This window comes from Ambystoma mexicanum, chromosome 1q (assembly GCF_040938575.1).
Source record: "Ambystoma mexicanum isolate Mex_15411 chromosome 1q, UKY_AmexF1_1, whole genome shotgun sequence".
Classification (NCBI taxonomy): domain Eukaryota; kingdom Metazoa; phylum Chordata; class Amphibia; order Caudata; family Ambystomatidae; genus Ambystoma; species Ambystoma mexicanum.
The window spans coordinates 994,745,010-994,770,602 of NC_090922.1; the positions used below are offsets into that span (position 1 = coordinate 994,745,010).

The 25,593-nt window shown below is 45.1% G+C and overlaps 1 protein-coding gene across 1 annotated transcript in view; it reads right to left on the minus strand.

Annotated features, from left to right (window-relative positions):
- The window catches only part of DNAJB4 (DnaJ heat shock protein family (Hsp40) member B4), a 358,470-nt gene that overhangs the window by 256,069 nt on the left and 76,808 nt on the right, over window positions 1-25,593 (minus strand). The window contains exon 2 of the mRNA XM_069641647.1: window positions 10,407-10,981. Within this exon, the coding sequence (XP_069497748.1) occupies window positions 10,407-10,981 (575 nt within the window). The remainder of the gene's footprint in view (window positions 1-10,406; window positions 10,982-25,593) is intronic.

Consider the following 25,593-nt stretch of genomic DNA (forward strand, 5'->3'; position numbering starts at 1 on the left):
CTACAAAATCATATTCTGCGAAGAATAATGACCACCTAAGTTGTTGAGGCGTCAGAGTTCTTGCTGTTTTCAAAAAAAGTAAATTTCGATGGTCAGTTAATACCGTCACAGTGTGACGTGCTCCTTTAAGGAAATGTCGCCATTCTTCAAATGCAACTTTAATAGCAAGAAGCTCACGGTCTGAAATGGTGTAATGTTCCGCAGCTGGTGAAAACCTCTTATAAAAATAGGCCACTGGATGTAATTGCCCAGTTACATTATGTCTCTGAGACAACACTGCTCCCATTGCCACATTGGAAGCATCCGCCTCTACAAAAAATGGTTTAGATGTATCTGGATGAATCAAGATCGGACTGGAAACAAATATCTCCTTCAAAATCTGGAAAGCTTCATCGGCTTTAGTCTCCCAAATAAACGGAACTCCTTTCTTCAAAAGCCGAGTAATTGGAGCTACTAAACTGGAGAATCCCTTAATAAATCTTCGGTAGAAATTTGCAAAGCCCAAAAAACTCTGGATCTCCTTTACCTTAGTTGGAGTTGGCAAATCTCGTACCACTTGCACCTTCTTGGGATTCATTTCCAAACCACTTGGAGTCATCACAAAACCTAAATATTCAACTGAATCAGTATGAAACTGACTCTTCTCCAATTTAGCATAAAGATTATTCTCTCTTAATTTCCTTAAGACCTGTCGAACATGAATCTTATGTTCCTCTAAGTCCTGAGAAAAAATCAAAATATCGTCAATATAAACGATAACAAAGATATCAAGATATTCCCTAAGAGCCTCATCGATAAAGAATTGGAAAGTCGCTGGGGCATTGCAGAGACCAAAAGGCATCACTTGGTACTCATACAGTCCAAACCTGGTCTTAAATGCCGTTTTCCACTCATCTCCCTCTTGGACTCGTACAAGATGGTAAACTCCACGTAAATCCAACTTAGAAAAAATGGTGGCACCTTGGATCTGATTTAACATTTCTGAGATGAGAGGGAGAGGATACCGATTCTTCACAGTCACTCTATTTACTGCCCTATAATCAATACAAGTCCTAAGGGATCCATCAGATTTAGGCACAAAGAACAATGGTGAAGCTGCCAGCGATTGAGAGTGCCGAATAAATCCCTTAGCCAAATTTTCCTTTAAATATTCTTTCAAATAATCATTCTCTTTTTCTATTAAAGCATAAACCCTACTGCTAGAAAGAAGGGTCCCAGGCTCCCAATCAATCTTACAACCAAAGGCCCGATGTGGAGGCAACTCTCCAGCTTCCTTTTCATCAAATACATCCCAAAAATCCTGATAACAAGCAGGAAGTTCACCCAAAACTGCTCCGATGTCAAAACCTATTGCCCCTCCTTCTGCAAGCAAAAATGAAACTGAATTCACAACTCTTTCTCCCTCTTCTGGACACATTTCGGAGAAACAATGTTCCTGACAAAAAGTAGATTCTAAAGCTACAGTTCTTGCACCCCAATCAATTCTAGGATTATGAAGGGAAAGCCAGGGCATACCCAAAATAACTTTCAGGATTGGAGCATCTATTAACTCAAAAAGAGATATTTTCCTTATGACCTCCAGTCAACTCCATCACAAGTAACGCTGTAGTATGAGTGATTGGACCTGAAGAAAGAGATGTTCCATCAACTGCTCTGACCTGCTCCACCTCCTTCTTTGCCACCAAGGGAACCCCTAACGTCTTTGCCAATCCCTTGTCCATAAAATTACCTGTAGACCCAGAATCAATTATAACTGGCCCAGAACCTAAAATCACCTTTTCAAACAGCAAGGATACGTTCATAGTTATGTGAGGAACAGCTGTCTGTATAGTGTTAGCCACTTGTTGCATTCTGCCGGAAGAACTGAAGATCTTCTTGGGGGTAAAAGGACAGTTTCCAAGAAAATGGCCACTCCTACCGCAGTATAGACACAAATTATTCTCCCTTCTTCTAGCCTTCTCTTCCTTGGACAATGGACCCCTCACCCGACTCTGCTGTTCATTCCCTTTTGGCTTCACTTCTCTGTTCACCATCTCAACCTTAGACCTCTCCATCCTTCCCTCAAACCTTACATCTCCCTGAGAACGTCTACGCTCTAGACGTCTTTCAGTTAGACGAAAATCTAACTGAACAACCAAATCAATTAGAGCATCCAAAGTAGTAGGACGCTCCAAAACTCCCGCCAGGGCATCTTTTAACTCATCCTTTAAACCTCTATAAAATAAAGAAGCCCTCTTCTCCTCTGGCCACCTACTCTCTAGAATTAGAGATCTAAATTGAGTGATATAAGAAATCAACTCCTTACCTCCCTGACGAAGCTTCAGTAGTTCACCATCAACCTCTAAAGATACCTGTCTCTTGTCAAACATTTTTTTAAATTCAGCCAGGAAAAGGGAATAATTATTCAATGCCAAACTCTTTTGACTCGCCAAAAGACTTCCCCAAGCAGAAGCTTCTCCAGATAAATAGGATAAAGTAAATGTCACCTTTGAGGCATCCGTGGTGAATAACGCTGGACGACTTAAGAAATGTAATTCACACTAAGTCTGAAATATTTGAAATTTTTAGAATCTCCCAAAAAGCGCTCAGGGGCAGCCAAAGGAACAGGCATAACTAAAGTTCCTAAACCCCCCACCGCCTCCACTCTTCTTGGAAGCCTAGGTTCTTGTTCTTCCCCTTCTCTCACCAACTCAGGGGGAGACCCAGCACCCCCAAAACTTCTACTTCTTGCATTTGAGTTACCTTTAAGTTTAACTCATCCAACCTCTGACAAAGATTTGAATACTCCTGATGAGCAACCCGTAACTCTTCGCGCATTTCTCTAACCATTACTCCCAACGCCTCCATGGTTGTCTCATCGGGGTTCATAACAGCTCGGGCAGACTACCTTTATTGGCCTTTCATTCTGTCAGGCTGAGATTCTGATCTTGCGTCTGCGGAAGCTGCTGAACCCCCGGACAATCCACCTAAAATGTAGCACTCAGAGCTCCAAATTGTTTTTCAGCTCAGTTTACCACACTTCTAGGGGAAAGGGGGAAAAGTGGATAAAATAACAAACACCAGGCTGGATGCTATTGACTAGCTGGTTCCTCACCTGTAGTTGAGACAAAAGCATATACAACACCACAATTACTCATTGAGTCACTGACCTCATAAACTATATCCTTTACTTAATAGTTTAAAAGACCATACCTGATACTTCTCCTGAAAATGCCCTGAGAAGTGATTTAGTAGATAAGACTTCCTTACTAGTTGCCAGGAAAGCTTAAGGATCATTCAGCCTTCTTAGATAGGTCATTGAATGCATTAACAGTCTTTTCCTGTAACTTCTTAATCTTCTTTTAACTGTTACAAACTTTTTAAGTTCAAGATGAAGTAGGGAAGTTCCAACGAAATCCAATCTGGTAAAGTTTTTTGTATGCTAAGATTAGTCTCTAAATGATGAAGAGCTTGAAACTTGCGAAGGGAATTCACGTAGTAAAATTCACGCTTGCACGCTAAAATTCCACATAGCAAAAAACACGCACACGCGCTTTAAGTCCACATAGCAGAAAACACGCACACGTGTGATTGTGCCACGTAGCAGAAAACACGTACACGCGCTTTAGTTCCAGTAGCAGTAAACACGTACACGCGCTATAGATCCACGTAGCAGAAAACACGTACATGCGCTTGAATTCCACGTAGCAGAAAACACGCACACGCGCCTTAGTTCCAGTAGCATTAAACACGTACACGCACTATAGATCTATGTTGCAGAAAACACGTACACGCGCTTAAACTCCACGTAGCAGAAAACACGCACACGCGCTTTAGTTCTAGTAGCAATGTTCTCGCACATGCGCGATTAATTCCCGTAGCAAACACGCGCACACGCGCCCTTGATTCACGTAGCAGGATTCTCGCGCACGCGTGGTTGCTTTATTTAACGGCTCAAACACGCGCAAGCTCTGAAAAGTCACGTAGCTTATGAAAGCATGCGCGCGCATTACAGTTTTGCGTGGATAAGATGAACTTGATCGCGCTCGTGAACCTTTTCAATTAAATTAACCTTTTTCAAAAATTACATAAGACTAAGATAGTTCTGTATTTAAGTTTCCTTCCACTTAAAAATTACTAGAAAGCACTTATCTCATGAATGAGTCTTAGAAAAGTTCTTCTCACTGATAATGGAATCTTCTCACTCCTGTCCAAATCCAAACTCTTTTCCAGTTTATTACTCAAAGAAGCCGCTCGACCGCTTGAAACTTGAAACCACTGATCAAGTTAAGCAGGAGCAGCTTTTCACACGACCTCTCAGCTGGGCTTCGACGATGAAAGGCAGTTTAGAATGTTCACTGTCCTTCCTATAAACAATCACTAGCCAATCAAAACTTAGGCTGAGCACTTCCATCTTGGCTTGGAGCATTTTCCAAAGGCTGCAATTAAGGTTAAGGCTAAATTGTCTGTATCACAAATAAAACCAATCATAACACACCAAAACCCTTCCTCACTACATATGTGCCACACCGGACCCAATGTATGTAAAAATAAGTCAATGTATGTAATACCTGACCCAATGTAACACCAGATCCAATGTAAGTAAGAATGAGTCAACCTGACAGTCCTAACTTGCCCTATTTCTATGAGAGAAGTTCCCTACCTAGCAAAACAAAAGCTATGGGTGCATGTTAAAGTCCAAAATAAAGTTCTTTAGTCTGAATCATATCCAACATACTGGCCCTTCCACTTTAGAAAACTCCTAACTAAAAAGGAAAAAATGGGTGGCTTTGTTCAATAGCCTCAGCCAAGCTTCTGCCTGGCCCAATGTATGCTTGACTTGTTCTCAGTTCTCAAAGTTCCTTTTACACAGCACAACATTCTTCCCAGTCTTTGCATCAAGATAGGGGTTTTAGTCTCTCCTTTTATACAAAGAAAAATGTCTCTCCTTTCAACAAAGAAAACTGTTGCTTGTTTCGAACAATTCCATTCCTCCAGGATTGTTTAGCATAAAACAAAACTTGTCTTTTTCACCTTTGAAAGTCCTGTAATCCTCAGATAGGTTGCTTTCTTTCAAACAAGTTATTTCATCTAGGGTGGCTGTCCACCCAGGTTTGTCAGAGTTGTGGAACTTCTGTAACTTTCTCAGCCTCAATTCAAAGTGTTCATGTCTCTTTCTTTTGTCATTTCATGGGGTATTGGCACATTTGGGTTTCTCAAGCTGCCTTCGCCTGTATAGCTTTCTCAGAAGTTATTCACAATGTTCCTATAACTCTCAATCCCCCTTTCATTGAGTATTTGCACACTCAGGTTTCTCATGCTCTCGTAACCTTGATAGCTTTTCTCAATCCCACTCTCATAGGGTGTTTGAAAACTCGGGTTTCTAAGGCTCCCGTAATCTTGGTAGTATAAGGCTCCTGTAATCTTGGTAGCTTTTCCAGCTGTTGGACACAATGTTCAAACCTTGTAACGGAATAGTCTCAGTTGGGTTTCTCAGGCTTCCATAACTTCATCAGCTTTCGTAGCCTTTACTCAATGTCTGTTGGGATTGGCAGGCTCCCGTAACGTCGTCCGCTCCTGTAGTTTTCACTCAATGTCTCTGGTTTGTCAGGCTCCCGTAACCTTGTCATCTCTTGTAGCCTACACTAAATGTCTCTGTTGGGTTCCTCAGGCAACCATAACCTTGTGCCCTCTCTCTGTTAGTACTTGGCTCGGTAGCTACAGTCGAATGTGTGAGGAGCTCAGGGAGCTAGGGTCCCTCATTTGATCTGGCCACGGCATCAGTTATAGGCCTGCTGGTACACCAAAGCTGCTTCATGGTCGTGCCACCAGATGAGATGATTGTGTTTCCGTCTCTGCCTCTCCTCCGACCTCGGCTTCCCAGTCGGTTAGAACTCCAACTCAAAGGCGTTCAGCTTGTGCTTCGCTTGCCCTCCTCCCACCACAGGATCTGCGGCCCTGCGTGGCGCCACCACTCCAGGACATCATCGATGTGGACGAATGCCTCTGCATAGTGGTTCTCCTGCCTCGCTAGGAGTCTCTCTTCTTTTCAAAGTTCCTCGTACTTATATCTATGGTGTCACAAACAAAAAGGTTGTGTCCTCCTTCTTTGACTATGGCGCTCAGGCGAGATCCAGCATTACCTGAATCCAAAGAGATAGGAGAAATGTCACTATTCTGTGAATTCAAAACAGAAGTATTCAAAACAGAAGTAAAAACAGTCCTTTTAGTTCCAATATGGGCAGATAGCGTCTTCCAGGCAGGAAGTTCCTTATCGGAAGGGAAGTCCTTTTCCTTGAGAAGGGAGTCAATCCCAGTGAGGTCCCATTTGCAAAGAAACCCTAAGGAGGCTTTGGCGAGGTGGGCCCCCCTCTCTAGCCTCAAAAGGGGTGGCTCCTCTAGTGGAGAAGGGAGGAATACCATTGATTTGTCACATCAGGCACTGCAGATCGGGGTACTGATCCAGCAGGGCACAGGTGTACGCTATGCTTTTGGCATAGAACTTATGAAAGGGGGATCTGATTAGCAGATTTCTCTTTCTGAGATGGAATGAGCTGCATAATTGCTAGCAAGTAATACAAATTAAAAGGCCTGGGCTTCCACACCCTTGATGGTAATACCTCACAATTTTCAAATGAATGCATAAAGCAAATAAAGTAAGCCAGTGCCATTGGGGCACCCATAGAAGGGCCATATGTTTGTAAATAATGTCATGGATCATGAGGAATTCATTTTGTGGTCCAATGTGTCCTTCTGAGAGTAAACCCCACTCTACTCCCTCAAATGCTTTGACTTGTAGTACTGTCGTACAAAGAATGTTCATATCAATTGTAAATAGAACAACCTGAGGTTCAATAGTGGTGGTGGGTAATAATTATAGAAAACTAGCCGTCTCTTTACTATAAGTAGATTTGTTTAATTAAAGGTTGCAAAGGTAATCAAGAGAAGTGCCCAATGGAAGCAAACGCCTGTCGAACGCTGCAACTCATGATCTGGCAGGAGGTGATATGGGATGTTTACTCCACTGAATATGTTTCCATCCTGCCAGTACAGGAAATAGTTTACCCTTCAATCAAATATTGAAGAGCAAACAGCAATTAATATTGATGCAAAACAAATTCCTTGAACGAGGTTACCATGTAGATGAGATTCAGGCAGCCTAAAACAAGGGTTCACATTTCGAAGAGAAAATCTATTGGCTTGACCTATGTTTCAAAGTAATGTTTAAAAAGAAACAGTGTTAAGAGAATTACATTGGACAAGTGTAATTTGTATTAACACAACAGTAAATAATACCTTATTCCAAGCACCATGAGTATTTGAAAATCAACATGGTAGTAACGTAAATGATTGTTTTTAGTCAAAGCTGAACCACAAATTAGCCTGCACAAACGACTTTGCTCACAAGGAAATTAGACACTTTTCTGTACCTCAAACGCAGTAATATCGCAAAAGGCAACGTTGTATTTCATCCATATTCAGGAGAATAGTGTTCATCGGGCATCACACCAAGTGACTTGCATAATACATCTATAGTATATAATGTCCATGTGGCATTTATTGCGTAGGTCGATGTCACATAGCCCAAAAATCTGCTGGAGCAAACGTCGATCCAGCATGAGAAACAAGAACCTTAAATCATCCCTTGCTACGTTTTTTGTGTACAACGAAGATAAAATCCCCCAAGTGTGGTTCCATATTTCAAAGATTATTGAAACCACACTTCGGAATAGTAGCACCAGTCGCTATTTGCTATGAGGTTGCAATGTATTCACATCTGTGTGGTACAGTCCTTATTTTACATAATGTGTCCTCCATCCCTACTACTAGAAAGTGGCACTGCAAAAAGCCATGACTTTCGTTTTTGAAAGAAAATGCAAATGCGCCAGTGCTGAGTGTGCCACACATGGTGGGCATTCCCCTGGGCCAGATTGCTGTGGTGAAGCACTCCCAACACCATCCTCCTACGGATCCGCCCATATAATTCAATCCACAGATGACCAACCATAGGCAATGTTTACAAACAAAGCGTGCATGCATGTGGTGTGTGTCAGTGTGGGTGTGTGGCATTCACTGTCAAAGACGATAGTATTGTATTTATTATGCAGAGTTCTGCCACTTCAACCCATTATTTGAATGTTTCCTTAACTCCCCAACATTGGATTGGGCTCCCCCGCTATGCTCAGCAGCTCATGGACTATTCTTGAAGAATGAAATGAAGTGTCATGCATTTCTTTCTGAAAAGGTGGCATCTCTAGTATTCTACACCTTGAAGCCTATTGGATCAATGCACTCATTTCAGTAATCCCAGGGAGGATGAATGAGGACTGCAATTTGCATTGCTTTGTGTTCTTGACTCCTTATATGTATTCGCTTTTTTTGACATCCATGCCATCCTGTCAAAACGTCAATATTATCAAATGAATGTATTCATTGGTTTGTGATGTTATTTCATTTAAGTAATGTATGTCACCTTATAAGTGATATTATCTAACTTTAATTGCCCATTTATTGTTAATTGTTCAGCGTGTTTAATTTTCAAAAATATGTTTGCCGTATTTCTTATTTAATTAATCAAGTTGATACTTGTTTATTTGCCTACTCTGAGTTTTTCTGTATAGTGGTAGTTTTAAGTCCTTTCTCATTCTGTTGGTTTAATATTTTATTGACCAAATATTTGACATTGTTAATAAATGTTATACATATTAAGCAGGTTTTGTACATGAACCTTGCGGTGTTAGGTTTTATTCATTAATGCTAATGTGTGAAGTACATTTTATATGTTATTTAATATGTATGTTTTTGTTTACTGTAATGCCCATCAGATGTTCGTGTTTATTTGTCCGACACGGAAGGTGCATGCATTTCCAAAGTGAAGGTTTTTTCTTTATTTTTGTGACTATGGGTATCAATGTAGTGTCATCATCATGCTGATACAGTTCCTTTTAACTTTTTGGCGATTAGGTGGCATTGAAATTGCTGCCTATAAGCCAAACCTATTGTCATGGGAAGTGAAGATAGAAGGGAGATTAGATATGAGAAGAGACATACAGCCTTTGGGTGTTGTTTCGTTATTTGCCCGTCCATTTCCACTACCACTTCCCACCCAAAACACACCTACCTGAGATCTCTTTGAGTCTAATTGTATGCATTCTGAGCAGCCTTCTGAAAGGTAACAGATAAATGACAACTATAAACCAGCCAGGCCATCTCTTGATTAAATAAAGTGTCATACCAAATGTGCTTCAAACCAATTCATGTATATGCAGTGCGGGTGTCCTTGCATCTGTTCCTTGCACCACTTTCCTGTTAAAAACAAGCACTGGCAAAGCCACATGTACTGGCTTTTGTTTAGTCATTAGATAGGCACTACCGTAAAAAGCACAAGTAATAGCACCATGTGGTAGCTGTTGCCATCTTATGGCCAGGTGGTGGAACCCTTAGGGCAGTGCCTGGAAATGTGGCACCTGTGCCTCTACACGAGCTTAAAATTGCTGGCTTTGCCAATGCGTATTTCCAACGCATTTTCAATAGGAATCCAAGAAAGCTGTGGTCCAGGTGCCTGTTACTCTGAAGAGTTGGTACCTGCTGGACATTCAAATCCAGATGCTGTGCATTCAATTCAGGAACTGCCATCACTTTAAACTCAAGATGTTTTTCTTATTAGAACGGGCCATGTCAGTCGCCCACGTGCATACTGAAAATAATAAACAAGTATGCTTATTTCCAGTCCATTCAGGTGTTCAAAGCATATGTCTTATCTTAATTTTATTCAACAAATTCACAGGTGCTTTCCCAGTCGAAGTATCAAGGAGGTTCTTAAAGGCAGTGGAATTCACAGGTCTGCTTCTCAACGTGCACTGGATACATTCATTGAAATAAGACTCTCATGATATCAGTTAGAGTTTGGATTAAGACTGGCTGGGAGGGAAAATAAAGTTCAAAAGCCAGCATAAAGTAGAGGGGGCCACCACATGAGGTAAAAAATGGTATTTTCGCCTCACAATGGGCAAAATAAGTTAATACGGGCCAGGTCTTCACTGGTGTGCACAAAGGAGCCGCTGGGGGCTGGGGTGCGCTACGGACAAAGAAATGTAATCATGTGACACATGATGCAAATTACATTTTGTTAAAAAGAAATCAAGTGGGAGCACAGGACCGGGTTTCAAACACCTGCGTAGTGTCTTGTTTACAAGATATTCTACTCCTGAGCTATCCTCCCGGCCCTGATGTTTAGACATGCAGAAAAGCTATTTTTTCGCCCACCAGTCATTAGTGCATGAGTTTCAAAAGATGGAAAATGAAGGAAATTGACATAAAAGTCATGAGTAAATTATGAATACACAAAGAATATTCTGCTGTTTGCATAAACATTTCTATGGCGGGGACAATATCATTGTTAATTGCATAGCACGCTCACAACTTACCTCCCTCAGGCCTATTCGGGCGCGGTAGATGATATTCGAGCCATCCCTTTTAAAGCATTCATGGGGCTTATCTTTAATGACAAATACAATATCTGCGGGAATAGTGTTGGGCAACTCGTCACCCTCATTTGGGAAAGTAATTTTTGTGCCTTCCTTCCACCCTTTTCTTATTTCAATGGTGAGAATTTTGTCCTCGGTCCGGACAGTTCGTCCATCCGGGTTTATCCTTTTCCTGGAAATCTTCATACGTTTAGTGCCCCCATTGTAGATCTCCTCCAATGAGACCCTAAGTTCATGGATAATGGGAGGGTCTTGCTTGCGCCGGAGTTGCCCACCCACTTGGTGCCTCCCTCTGGGAAACCCGTTCATGCTAAAACTGGTGAAAGCGCCAAAGGGGTCTCCGTCCACTTCCATGTCTTCATCGTCACGGCGACTAGGCATTCTCCGCCCAAAGAAGGCCTCAAAGGGGTTCGCGCCTCCGAAAAAGGCTGCAAACGTGGCATGTGGGTCTCCATGGAAAGTGTACTGAAAGTTACCACCTTGCCCGCCGGATCCTCCAGCTCCGCCTTTCAACCCTGAAATGGATAAACGGGCAGTGTTAAAAAAAAGAAATACACTGATAAGAAATTCAAGCATTTTGTCATGCACAAAATATGACTTCTGATTAATTTAAAATAGTACTTGTAACAACGTCAACCGTTTTATGCCTTTTACAATTACTAAGTAAGCACTCCGTGGCTTCCCAAAGCTAGGTCTGCGCTCAATACATACCCTAATAATAATAATAAGTGATGATGAACACTAATGCAGCTTTTTTGTTTTACGAGAACTGTAGTCATCAATGAAGCATGGTATCGTTTCCATATCGGTCCTTTTGACCGATCAAATGAAAGAATGGGCTCACCGTTTTGGGCACAGATACCCAAATGAAGGGCATGGCTAATAAGATAACATCTACTCACTATCCGACTGCATAGTTTATGGGTTAAGCACTCTCCTCTGAAGGGGGCTAGCCTGGACCCTGCAAGTAAGATTCACGGCAGCACTAACTCAGCCTTTCATCCTTCAGAGGTTGTTGGACTGTAATAATAACAATTATTACCTGCATGTACCTCATCACAGTGCATACTCTATGAAGGCGCTTCACCTTCCGATACAAACCTTTCCCAATAAATCTTTTAGCCCCTCCCCTTCATAGCCCGGTTTATAAAACACCCGGTCTGGCCCATCAATCCCCCTATTTTGCTTTCTGTCCTTCCCAACAATGAATCCTAGATAGGCTAGCTAGGGTGGTCTCTTGTTTACTGAAGATTTGCTCCCACTGCTGGGCTTTGTGGGCCTTGAAGGCAAGTCCCTGTTAACGCTCACGCCAGAGTAAATATAACGGTCTAGGGAAATAGGTCAAGAAATAGCTTGCAAGGATAACAAGGTGTAATTGTACAGAATACAAAATATCAGCAAAGGACTCTGCTGCTCGAGACCGTTCTGCCTCCAGTTAGCACAATCAGTGGTTTAAAAAGGGAAACCGCGTCACAGGTATCAGTCAAAACTGTCATCGTTGATTGGTGGCACTATATACATGGGCCTGCTCCATAGGGGATGCCAGGCTACAATTGGTTCCCTTCTCCGCTGAAGAGGGAAAATGGGATGGTCCCTTCCCCCGACCTCCATACAAACTATGGCCAATGATGTCACGACCCAAGCACCCGCAGCGGGATGAGTTCGACCCTCTGACTTCTGCCCCGGACGTCAAGATCCACCATGGCCACGCACCACCTCCACAAGCCAGCCGCACCCCATCCAGGGCACGAGGTGGGAAACCAGGCAGAACTGAGGCCGAACATATGGACCAGCTCGACTAAACGTCACAAGCCAATACCGCCATAATTAGAGATGACATGACGACTTAGCCACAACGGACAGTAACACACGTGCTACCAGGCACCTGGACCAGACACACACCAACCCACACGAAGAACACACTCAGTGCTATGACTTAGAAGACCGCGCACACTCACAGATATGCATCGTTATTATTTTTCACAAAGGTCAACTACCGCATCGCAGAAATGCAAGACGCCAGAAGAGCTCATGTACATGCTTGCAGACGCTTCATGCTACTAACACCCTGAAGACAAGAGCCTGTGGATGGACTGATGTATAAGGAACCAATCCGCACCCTCACGACCCTCGCCTTATGGACCTTATACCGCCACATATAACCAGGCCAAGGTAGGTCGCAAACCAGAGGCACCAGACCCGAAGCAGAGCAGCTCAGACAGAGCTACAAGGTGCTGATCATGCAGAACAACCCTGATGAGAGCCCCACAGCCAAGGTTGCGAAGTTGCAATCAACATGCTGTGCTCCAGACGCCAAGGCCACACCTGCCATTGCTAAAGACTCCTCGGAGCAGAAATACAAATCAAATCCTCGTAATTCTGCCTCAGCCACGGTCTCTCAACTCGTGACCAGGCTGACCTGATACGATGCCAAGCTCCAACAACAAACGAAGCTCTGGGGTCTCAGGTTTGGGACCCAGCCTGCAACAAAGGAGTAACAAGTTAGACACTGGCAGAGATGGGAAAGGGAGGCTCAAGTAGTAAGACCTGTCCATTGTCCTCCACTGACACATAGTCACAGATTGTTGCCAGCACCAGGTACATCGCAAGCTGGGAACAATGATGGTCCCAGGCTTGGGGGCTCGCGGATGAACCAATCAGGACACGGGGGGGCTAACCACTGACGACACCAAAAAACAACCAAGCACTAACTTTCTTCATGTAACTATTTTCATGTAGAATTTCTTCAGGACGACCCAAGCGTACCCCCTGACCTCTTCTCTACCAATAACAGTTTCTCCTATACTGTCCTATACTGACCCTACCACTCGGAGAACCAACCTGAGGTAGCGATAGGTTTGGGGATGAGTCTTCAGAGGTGACGCACATTGTGGTGTCACTCTGCTACAAAATGGGCCTGCGAGCCCATTTCGAATGAGAAGTTCCTGGGTACCTACGCTCCACGAACCTGTCCCTGTCTGTTTCTATGCAATAAACAGCAGTAACCCTTTGCTCTTGTGTGTGCCTCCTACTCCTTTGGGCCTTTGGGACACGAAAGGAGTTGGGGCCTTCCCACCGCTGGGGGTCCGCGGACGGCTCTGCCGACCTCCAGAAAATTGCACCAACACCGCCGTCTGTCAGTTCCCACGTGGGTCAGCTGGTCTCATCTCTCCGTGGAGTGAAGGTCAGGTCTCTCATAAGTTACATTGTAAAAACTGTGATTATATGCTAAGCCTACTACAACATCAATATAGCATGCACCTGGGAGGCTCAGGGTTGGTGCCCGGGGGAAGGGAGGAAGAAATACAGTCACACTGACCCACACATTCTGTGCTTTGTTGATCCTGCTCCTCTCGCACCCAAGGCTTCCACCCTTGTTTTTATCTATAATGTATCCCTCCCTGTATCTTGCATTACAAAGGAGGTATTTATGTGACAAGGTGAAACAGTCGCTCATGCTTAGGTCTGTTATGGCCAGTGGGTTCATGATTTGGTATGGGGTCATTCACTATCTTAGAATGCAGGGGTGTGGGGAATCAGGTCAGTGGTGTGGGCCATGGCTCTGGGTAGGCTGGGTGGGGGTTAGAGTACTGCTGGCAGCTTGACTGTGATGAATGGGAACTGCCAGGAGCCTGGTGTCTCGCGGCCTTGCAGGATGCATTCCTCCCAGTGATACTAAGTAATTGCAACAATGGAGGAACAAGAGGCTGCTTCATGGAGGACGGGTTATGCGAGCCCATTTTGTCTTTATGATCTGGGCCTATTCGAGTCCTTTCATGGAGCTAAGAGTTGTGCAGCGCTGCCTTGTCAGACTGTGCATCTGCCATAATTGCAAACTGGTGTTTCTTTCTATACGCACGCTAGGGCTATGCATCTATCGTTCGTGCTATATTATGTCCGCGCCAAGTTTCATAGCACAGCCCTCTCCCCCCTTGTACACTACAAAATTTCATATGGGATTCGCCTCAGCTTAAAGCACCTGGGGGAGGGGTGGGAGGCGGCATAGGCTAATTTCCATCCCAACAGTCTCACAATGCTGTTTTGTGATTTCCCCCTTCAGTCTCAGGCGGAGAAGGCAGTCCCAGGCCTGGTGAGTATGGGGTCCCCCAGGAGCTTATGCTGGGCTGAGCCCCATGGCTGCACAGACTTGTGTGTGGCTGTCCCTGGAAAGGACAGGGCGCTGGTAGTGGGCAGCTAACTGGGACCCACACATTGGCCATGACTTAAGAAAGAAGAGCTGCCTGGGGATTTGTGGATTGAAGACATCTCCCTACAAGAAGCCTTGAAGTCACAGTAAGTAGGGCAAAATAGGACTGCAGTCACTGTGTTATTTTTTATGTCTCATGGTCTCATGTACATTGACACTGTTCTGTGCATGCAGTATGGCGGTTCCCTATTCTCAGATTTGCAAACGATAAAGCCTCTTGCAGGTCAGATTATGCTGGCCTTCCCAGTCTATTGGTTTGAGTAGAGGTCTGACCACTGCCCTCTGTTGATGTAATATAAGCATGAGCATTGACCATGGTGTAGGGGTTGTGCAAACATTTGGGCTGTGAATCCTCTCACAGAGAAGATAAATGTTGAGGAGGCTTGTATAACCCTGCCTCCTGCCTCCCCTCCCCAAATTGAAGAAGGTCGTGCTGCATGGGGATGTGTGGATTACAGACGCCCCTCCAAGGTGCCTTGAGGTCACAGTGAGTGGGAGAGAACAGAACTACGGTCACTGAGATATTCTCTATGTCTCATGTATGTTGCCTCTATTCTGTGTATCAGTTCCCCAATCTGAGTTTGGCAGTTCCCCAATCCGAGGTTTGCAACTAACATGGCCTCCTGTAGGTTTACTGGGATTCCCAGTACCTTCAAGGGGATACGGATCTGGGTGATGCCCCATGTCGCATCGATAGCAGGCAGACTTATAGAGTGAGTGCTATTTTGGCTGTGAATCCTCTCTCAGCAAAGTGAGCAGGCTGCCAGTGCTGCTTGGAAACCCTATCTGCTACCCCTCTCCCGCATATGTTGGGGGTTTCGCTGTTGCCTCGGTTAAAGTGTCTGGCAGGAAGACTGACCTAAAGGCTTCCCTCTCTCCCACCTTCACTTATCTATTATTGTCCCTGAAGTTCTTTACAGGCAGTCCAGCTTGTGCTGAATAACATGTGAAAGCTGGTGGTGGCACCCTTCAGTGCTCCATGCATGAGGAGCGGGATTCCTATCAGCAAGGAGAGGGCATTTGCTTCTGTGCTATCTGGACTGCCTGTCCTTGTGAATGGATTCGTTTTTCCACTGGTTACTATAACGATGCAAGCCGGCAGCTGAACGTAATTGGTGAACGAATGAATCCACCTCCCAAGCAGCTCGGCAGTTTGAAACAAATTCAGGTTTGAGGTGTTCATGCCAGTTTTTGTGTTACCTTTTCCTCCTTGCATATGTCTGTTTGATCACACACAAATTATGTCCGTTTCAGGCTTTGAATGTTTATGAAGGGAAAGGTTAAGGTGGTACAAGCATGAATGTGGAATTACATTGGATTTAAAGAGTTATTTTCATGTAAATCTTAATTTTGCTACTGCTTTGGTAGAGCCTGAAAAACACAATGGTTCGAGCGTTGGACTGTGTACCCTACAGCTGGGTGCACAGTTCCCACACAGTGATACATTTTGGGATTGTACATCCTACTTCTTTATATTTGAAGAAAAAACATGTTTTGACTGCACAACGTTTTGTACTTGTTAGGAAAGCAGGGATGTCATCATTACATAGTCACGTTCCCTTTGGATGTGGGGAGGAACATTAAGGCTTCGGCTAATGTATTTATTTATTTATTTATACATTTGCAACCCCGCAGCACTGTTACTTGCAAGGAGCTTAGTTACAGGGAGGTACAATATAAATAAGGGAGGTGCAATATACATATTTTACATTTTACATAAGTTACTTTGGTAACACATAAATGCAGTCAGCTAGTTGCAGATACATTTGCAGGTTTATAGGGAGAGGTGGCGCGAGGTCCTATAGGGACTGTGGTGTAGATCAGGTGAACAGAGTGGTTTTCATGGCTTTGTGGAAGGCAAGGAGTGAGGCTTTGGCAAGGCCGGACTGGGAACCAAAAGTGGCCCTGGAATATTTTTCAAAGTGGCCCCATACTTCACTGAGCGAGCGTGCACAGCACGGGAGCCCAACCCTTCTATGAGGGGATTTGAGTATCCCCCAAGAAAATGTTGACTAAAATTAGTCGAAATTGGTGTATTTGAAGCATGTTTTAAGCATATATGGATTGAAAAGTCATGTCTTAAATAAGTTAATGATCTCTCAAAGTAGATGATACCGTGGACGTTCCACATTTTGCAGATGAGAAACACAAATTCATCTGGTATTAAAGGTGCCCAGACAACATGCATCTGATCCATTTCATCCTATTCTCATGCTGGGAAGGGCACACAGATAAAAGGCACTCTTAAAAGAGCACTGGCAATGCCAACAGTTTTGGCTTGTGTGTAGGCATGGTGGGAGAGGAATTTGTCAGGCACTGCTGTAGTCGTACTAACTGGATTGTAGCAGGTGGAAAGTGGTGAGTGTACCTGGGCATATAAAAAGCAGTGCCTGGTGAATGCCTAATATTGATGCACAAGCGTAAACTGTTGGCTTTGTCAATGCTTGTTTTGAACAGGACTTCAGTGAAGGACAGGTATAGTGCTTATAAATCGAGTGGCTGAAGGCAGACCTGGTTGACATTTTGATTACACCAGTAGCGCTTTTGCAGTTCCAATTAGGTGATTGACTCTCAGAAGTCTGCTTTGAGAAAACACTGGAAGGCACTTTGAGCACACAGTTTGATGGTAAGGCTTGATAATGATAGGTCAAAGAGACCCCAGGAGGATGTGTTTTGGTTGGAGAGGGGCTGAACAGGTGGAAATGGCCATAGGGTTTAACATGGCCATGGGCAGTCAATAGGTGAATAAATAACTAAACCCGTACAAGCTTTGTGTCCCACCTCGTGATATTTCTCCCTAGCTGTACTCTAATGCAATCGTTTCAGCTTCTATGTAGCATTTTAGCCAATTCCAGTAGTCGAAGTGAGCGGGAGCCGTTGGGAGCAGTGCTCCTCTACTTTTTTTAATTAAGTGTTCCTGTTTTTATACTTTTATTTTAGAAAGAAACCATTCCGGAATAGTTTCATTTTAAAATAAAAGTGTAGGAAACAGTTGAAATATGCACTTCAGTGCATTGCACTGAACATTCCTTAAACTGCAGGCCCTTTTGTTTGGGGGTTTGTATTGTGAGTGGGAGGGGCCATGGCGATGGGGGTTGTGACAAGTGGTGCAGGCCAGTAGTGAACATAATTCCACTACTTCTTTTCATGCACTTCGACCACTGGCCAAAACCAATTTCCGGGCTGCCAAATTTCAAACCTTGTGAAGCTTGCTGCATATTGCTGTGGTTATGCCCAATACGTAGATACCAAGGGACTGCATAAGGACCTTCAACCGCACACCAAGAATCCGAAAGAAAGCCCATGTGAGACAGTGTAGAGGTGACAGTGTAGATGGCTAATGCATCATCGTGCCATAAATGTGCTTAAAGCATACCATGTACACATTGCAGTGGCACATTATTTTAAAGAGATGTGCTTTTTCTGGAAACTTTGAAAAAGCAAAGTTGGGAGGGGAACACCAAGAGAGATCAATATTACGAATCATATTTCGTTTTTAAATCGTATAGTTTCAGGAAAGGAAATCTTATAATTGTTTTACTGATGTGTATTTTTTAATTGAAACATCAAATCGCATATCACCGCATCGGAAGCCGTCGTCCGCATGCACGTGCAGTGTGCACTATGTCTCTGGATTGACTAGTACCTTAGAGAAGTGACCCCACTTTACAGGACATGGCAGCAGCGTGACGCCTGTAACGGCATCCGTACAGCGAGAGAATGCAGGAGCTCAACCTGACGGTGACGGTACGGCAACATGAGGTAGCACTATATAAAACCCCTTCTTAAATAAACAACTCATTACAGCATATTCACGGTATGCAGGCCCTTTCCCGTATGCAGACATTACATAATTAGGCACATCACATAATATGAAGAGTTTGCAGACCCATCACAGACTATGTGTACCTTGAAGGGTGATCTGTGCCATCACACATCAATCACAGTGCAGGCACAAAATGGTTCCCCATCATATGGCCCAGCCAACTCTCTAAAGCCGTGCTATTGAAACTTACAGCATGGATTGTTGCATGGTCAGGAAAGCCTCCACATACACAACACATGGAACTATAGTCGAGATTAACTGGCGAGCGGGAACCCACTCGCCCCTTTTATTAGATGAGTTAAATGGTGTGTTCCACGTGTGCACAGCACGTGATGTCGCAGACCCCCCAGGAGGTCCTTCGGGCATAACATGGACCATGACATGAGAAGAGATTTAGGCACCCCTCGATACCTTTCTATACTAATGTACTGCTATAAATGAAGAGCAGAGCCCACAATGTTCATCCAAATCCCAGTGCCAAGCACATTGCTACCTCCTTCTTTGTGTTCGCCCCTCTGTATCGCTCTTCTGTTTTCTATCTAGGTTTGCGCTATACTAACGTATGGTACATACAGTGTTTCCCAGTGCAGCGTCGCCTAACTGCTCACTTAACCTTATGATTATGAACCATTTCAGATCCCAATGCCATTCACATGTATTTACTGTCGGGGTGGAAAGGAATAAGGGAGAACTTCTCATTACGTGCCTGCAGTCGCTCACAGAAACAGCATTGTGCAGTGCTCTGACAGACTTAAGTTAGTACTCATGCTGCCTTACCTTTCTATGAAACAAGCGAACCCTGTTGTCCTGTGCCAGTGCCAAACAGTCGATGCAGATGGCGCAGGCCTGCAGCCTACCTCATCGTCGAGTCGCCAAAACTGTACTGGCATGCGTTGGGCCGTACACGCGCATGCGAGCAGCACACTAGGAACGTGCAGTTTCCATGATGTGCCTGGGCCGTGCCTCCCATAATGCGAAGTCGCACGAGCCACACGCAGAAGGGTCATGCAGGCAGCACGCCACACAAACTACACCCAGCACAGCCTGGCTGGATGGATGGGATTATGTCATGATGTTCCCTTTTGATTATGTATCCCTCCACCAAGCAAAGAGGCCCTATGCCTCGAGGCCCACTGGGGTAACTCCTGGTGTCCCGGTGGGCCAGTCCAGGCCTGAGCTTTGGCACGAAGCATCATAGGAAGGGAGTTCCAGTGTAGGGAGGCAAGGTAGGGGAAGCTAGCACCTCCTGCCCTGGCTCTTTTTACCCTGGGCACAGTGAGCATGTTTGCGTAGGGTGTTCTGGTTGGCCTTGCAGATGTGGCGGGATGGATTCTTTGCGATAGGTAAGCTGGTGCAGAGAGGTGGATGCATTTATGGGTGAGAGTCAGGGGGTTGAATATAACTCTCTCCTTTATAGGGAGCCAGTGGGCAGATTTCCTGGCGGACGAGATGTGTTCTCTTTTAGAGATACCTTGGGATGCACGCAGAGCATTGTTCTGGGTTACTTGCAGTTTTTCTAGATTTTTAGTGGAGGTCCCTAGGAAGAGCATGTTACAGTAATCCAACCTAGAACCGGTGATAGCTCTGGCTATGTTGGAGCAGTTCTCTTTAGAGAGAAAGGGCCTGGAAGCGTTAATGAGTTTTGAACGGTAGGCTGCAGAGGAGGCAATTGCATTGACAGATACTGGGATTTTGATGGAGTCAATGGTGAAGTGGCTGAACTGGGTGTCAAGATTTTTGAGCGTGTCGGTGGATCCTACCAGCAGGAGTTCTGTCTTGTCAGAGTTGAGGCAGAGTCTGTTGACAGCCTTCCACGTTTGGATGGTGTTGTAGATGTTGTTAAGAGTCGTGGAGTCTGTGTCGTAGTTGCCTGTGAGGGTGAGGAGGATCTGAGTATCGTCCGCGTAGTTGGTGTAGGAGATACCCATGGCGTCAAGGATGAGAAAGAGGGGGCGTGTAAAGATGTTGTAGAGAGTAGGGGAGAGGCAGGAGCCTTGGGGCACTCCACAGAGCATGATGGTGGGTGAGGCTGAGGCTAGATCAGATTAGTTAATTAATGGCACTATCTCCTTGGGAAAGCAGAGGGTATGGTTGTTACTAGTCTCTGGACATGTATGACTGGTTGTGCATTGCCAGGGAGTTTGGATGGACAGTCCCCTCTTGTTAACTTCTGTATATTGCTCCTCTGGGGGGTCAGAGGGTTTGCTGTCTTGTTCAGGGCTGTATGGCCAGGAGTGTGGATCTGGGTCCTGTATCCCCCATGGTCTGGGTGTTTATGAGGTGAAGACTTTGGTTGGGTGAGCCGCGATAGGCCTTTGTGTAGTCCTTTGTCATCCCCGACCTGGGGTGTGTGGTTTGAGCATGCTGCAGGATATGTGCACAGACTGGTGCAGGTGCTGAATAACCACTTTCATGGTTCTCCAGCTGTCACCAGGTTTTGATCTTGGCTGATTGTTGTCAGGTGCCAGTTGTGCCTCGTTCTTTGTGAGCCATGGAGGCCCAAGCAGGTTCGCTCCCCTGGCTTTATTGTGAGTAGCAGCAAGGTAATTTGGGTCGGCCTGAATGCTCTCTGGGATCCACCTCCTGCCTTTTTACAGTTTCTGACCACTGTCTTAGGTGGGAGTGTGCTCCTCTCACTTTCTGTTATGGTGGTGACAGATTTCAGGGATGCCACTTTCCTCCTGTCTGAATGGGATATGGTGGCTTGGGGCTGTAGTGAAGTACCCTAGAGAGGTGTCCATTTGGCGGCCATCCAAACTCAGCCCTATCAGTAGGTTGGTTGGTCATATCTGGTAGTAGTACTAGGTAGGATCACAGTTCTCAGGGAAATTCTCTGTCTCTGGTTTCTTAGGTTCTGTAACATCCTTGGCTTGGCCTAACCTACTCCCAGAGCTTCAAGAATACCAGAGAGTTAGAGCACTTTGCCTGTTCCACAGCAGCATCAAACCTCTGTGGATCATGACTGACTCTGCTTATGAGCGATAGAAGTGGCCTTGTCGTTGGGCCACTTGTACAGTTGCACCCACGGTGTCTAATAGGGGGTCTAGGTGTCTGTGAGAGGTGGCCTTGGTGGCTTTGGCCATGTCCTTGTTTCATCGAGGATTATGAATGGAGTGGGTAAGGCTAGCTTTTTTGGCAAGCTTATTAAAGTTGTTTGTGTATGGTGTGGACAGCTGGTTAAGCCCTCATTAATATATAACCTTTGATTGGCACTGTACTAGGTACTAGGTGATGACACTCCAAGTTCTATTGAGCCCCCCTCCCTGCATGGTGAGGAAATAGAGGAGCTATAATACTGTTTTGGTTCCTACTTTCTGCCTGCTGAAGGCAAGAGGCCTGCTCTTGCAGTGTTGTAGTGTGGCATGTTTAGAACATTGGAACATGGTTGAGAGGGATTTCCCTTTCAGCACTTGGACACTATTCTGTTAGTTGAGAGGCTAAGCCCGATCTCACACTGGGTATGGTGGAGGTGTGTGTCCAGCAATTTTTAGGTGATTTTGGGGTGCCTGTTCTCTGAATTAACATATGGCCTCCTTTGGCTCCCACGTCAGATCTTTCAGATTCCGTGGTAGCAAGCAGGATCTGCTTGGGTGACATGTTAGAAGTTGTGGATGGGGTCTGAATCTGTGCAATTTGGGCACCTGATTCTTCTCCCTTTCAGTCTCTGCTTCTTCAGCACAAGGGAGATGCTGCTCTAGGGGCTGCAGGCTAGAGGGTTGGATGACTTGTTTATTTTTTAGATGCTGCCTGTGGGTAGGAGGTCTACAGTGTCGCCCTCTTGTTCAGGGGCTGTTTCTCTCCCTCATGCCTTAGTGGGGGCAGGGTCATAGGAGCCCCAACCTAATTTTCCTGTCACTTTGAAGAGTACCTGACCTTGTGCTCAATTTGCAACCTGGCATCCTTTTTGAAGCCCTTTTGGTTCCCTGTTCCTCGGTTGGGGCAGACCTGCATTTAGACTACCGCAGGCAAGTAGTCGGTGCGTAATTGCAGATAGGGGTCCTTCTGTAATGGTACTCCTGATCATCTGGCTCTGGGAATAGAGTTGCAGTTGATGCCAATTTATGCTGGAGGGGGTGCTTGGCCCCAATTCTGCTCAATTCGTTCCTTGGGGCTCCATGACTTAGAGGATGGCCTGAGAAAGGCCTTATTCCTTTCTCATTTGCCTGGTGCGGCTGTTACTCTTGTGGTCCCTGGGTTGGATTGCTATGACAAGAGCCCTTGGCTTTCTAGAAGTGGTCCCGTTTAGTGGTCTGTGTATGTCTTTCCCTAGATTCAAGTACTGACACCCTCTTCTCCCGCCCGTTGGTAAAATCATCATTTCTTTGGTATATACAGGAGGATCATAGCACAGGCCAGGTGCTTTATATCCCAGGCTATGAGGGGGAGGGGCACAAAAAACCAAAAAGATGTGTTGGGAAAGGGCTCTGTCACAAGGCGAAATGCCTTCATAAAGTACTGTGAGGAGGAAGAGTGGGACTAGGAGTAATGAGGATTACAGTAAGTAATCCGAGCATTGTGGCGTTTTGAAGCAGAGGAGTACAGCAAAAGCAAAATATGTAAAACAGATATTATTCATTATAGGGAAACCACTACCAGCCATGTTAGCCCATGCAAATAATGACAGCATGGGCAATCCTGCCAATCGATGATTACTCCCTATTTTTGGAAAGTTCACATTTGTTCAATTTGGAAAACATTATCCTACATTAAGAGCAGTTGTCGCAGTGCTAGAAAGCTGCACAAACCAAACTAAACTAAACCGAAACGCGGATTCAGTTCCTTCAACAAATATTCAAATGTGCCCGAAAATCGAAAAAGGGCCAGAAAGAGAGCGGGTGTGAAGCAGAGATGGTATTATCCTTCTTTTCCTTACCCGCAAATGACCTTCTCGATGATTCGATATTACGCCGAGGATCCCCGTTTACACCAGCATGCCAGGAAAACACAGAGCTGAGTGAGATCTTCAGCAATGAAGAGGTACATTGTGATGTGTCAGCTCACGAGGCCACTTCCTACAACTATGACAGCTCAGGCGAAATAACGTTCCCAGTGCATGCGGGGGATGCAGGGACAGAAGTTCCTCGCGCATCTTGTCTTGGGAAAAGAAGAGGTGGCATTAGTTTCCAGTTCCTACAGACGACTAAAATAAGCCCTGTTTACCACAGGTACCAAGGACACAGGGCCTTATTTACAAAACGTTTTGCCCACGGACAAACGATTTTGTAACTCGGGCCCAAACTCGTTCATTGTACCTTTGTCCGTGGATCACATGGTGGGAAATTACACCCTTATTTTTTTTGGTTGGGTATTTATGAACTGCTATGTGCCCTCGTCAGCTGCTTGACCCTCAAATCTTTAGATTTCAGGATAATTCTGTACAGAATGAAAGGTGTAAAAGTGCATTAAGACACATATTTATGGCAAAAGAAGTGTGTTTTTCTTCTTGTAAAATGTAGTTTCTATGTAATTTGTGTAAGATCACATTCACAACGGGTAAAAACTATACTAAATCAAGTACTAAAGGTCTAAGCTGAAACTGACGCCAGAACTTGCCAGCATTGTGAAGCGTCGGCAAATGCACGAGGGCATGACAAATGACAGAGGAGAACACGTGCGACGATTCAACTTCCGGGGCACCAGTGGTCCAGGGATAAATATCAGTTTCTAAACCATCATTTAGCCCCACACCTCTAGTACACCAGAAGGCTTCCGAACAGATTAGAAACACAAGTACATTGTAAACCTCCTTATCCAATTTTGGTAACATGGACGGAACATAAGGCTTATCTGCGCAAGTTCGTAGATCATTGGTTAGTTGAAACACAGCGAAAATACAATTATTACCCAATGATAAAAGGGATTGTCCTGTCAAGGTTGTATACATCTACATTATTATTAATACAACAAACAATTCTAGCACACTACAAAATACAAACCACCCTGTAAAGGAACACAGAGGACAGACAGTTTCACAAAGGAAAGGGATGCACTCTGGATACTGACAGGAGGGTAGTCAGTAAAGCAATCAGTTTTAACTGTTCAAGGTTATTTGGTTTCAGCCTCAAGGGAGCAAAAGGTCGTAAATGTCACTAGGTGTCTTTGGAAAAGGACCAGGGAGACAAAACCACAATGTGCCTGTTGCTTGAGATGATCTTGATGCTCAACAGCGTCAAGTCGGTTCCAGGACGCTTTGCAGCTCCGTCAACAGAGTTCAAGATGGCAGACAGCTGCGGGTATCAGGCGGCAGGCAGTTCGGAAAGCGAGGCTGGACGGGTGGCTGCAGGCTGGCCTACACAGCGTTTCAGGGTCAAGAATCGTCTGGTCAAGGTGTCTCGGATGGCTTTAGTGATTGCAGCGTGACAACAGTCAGTGGTTCAGCCAGTGGCGGTTCGAGGGCTCGACTTGAAAATGTCCTTAAAAGATGGACGCTGGTTGATGCTTGTTGTGGCCCTCCTCCTAGCTTCTTTGCAGGGCTCATGTCCTCCTTTAAGGCGGACGGCCCAAAGATTAGGAGAGTGTTTGCAGACAACAGCCTTGTCCTTTGTTCAGAGACTCTCTGGCACTTCCCACCTAGGAAGCTTGCTGGCATAACCTAGCAGGGCACACTGTGTGCTGGCTGGTTCCAGGTTCTGGAGCTACTGGACAGGTCCTCTGGGGTTGGTATCTCCCTCTGTTCCCTGGGAGATGTTTAGGGGGGGGATCTTGCTTCCCTCTTGGAAATCCTGGCCTTCCTTCACTGGCGGAAGCTTTAAGGCAGACTGTGCCTTCAGACAGGATCCAAATGAGTCCTTCTTACTCCTTTTGAAGTCAGCGGATGATCTGCCAAAAGAGGGTCTAAACCCTCTTTTCAAGCCAAATGGGCCCCAGTGATTGGTGCAGGCTAAGCCTACCTTATTGAACCAATCATGGGTCCCCACCAACGATCTTCTGTTATGCGTGAGGTCATACCCAGAGTGCTTTGCAAAAGTAAAGGTAAGAGGTGACAACATGTACTACGAAGTCCCACCCATCTTCCTGTCTGTTGTGGATCAAAGTGTCTCTCTGGTTAATTGAGCCCTCTGTGACCTCTTGATAAAAGCGCAGGTCTCCCTTGA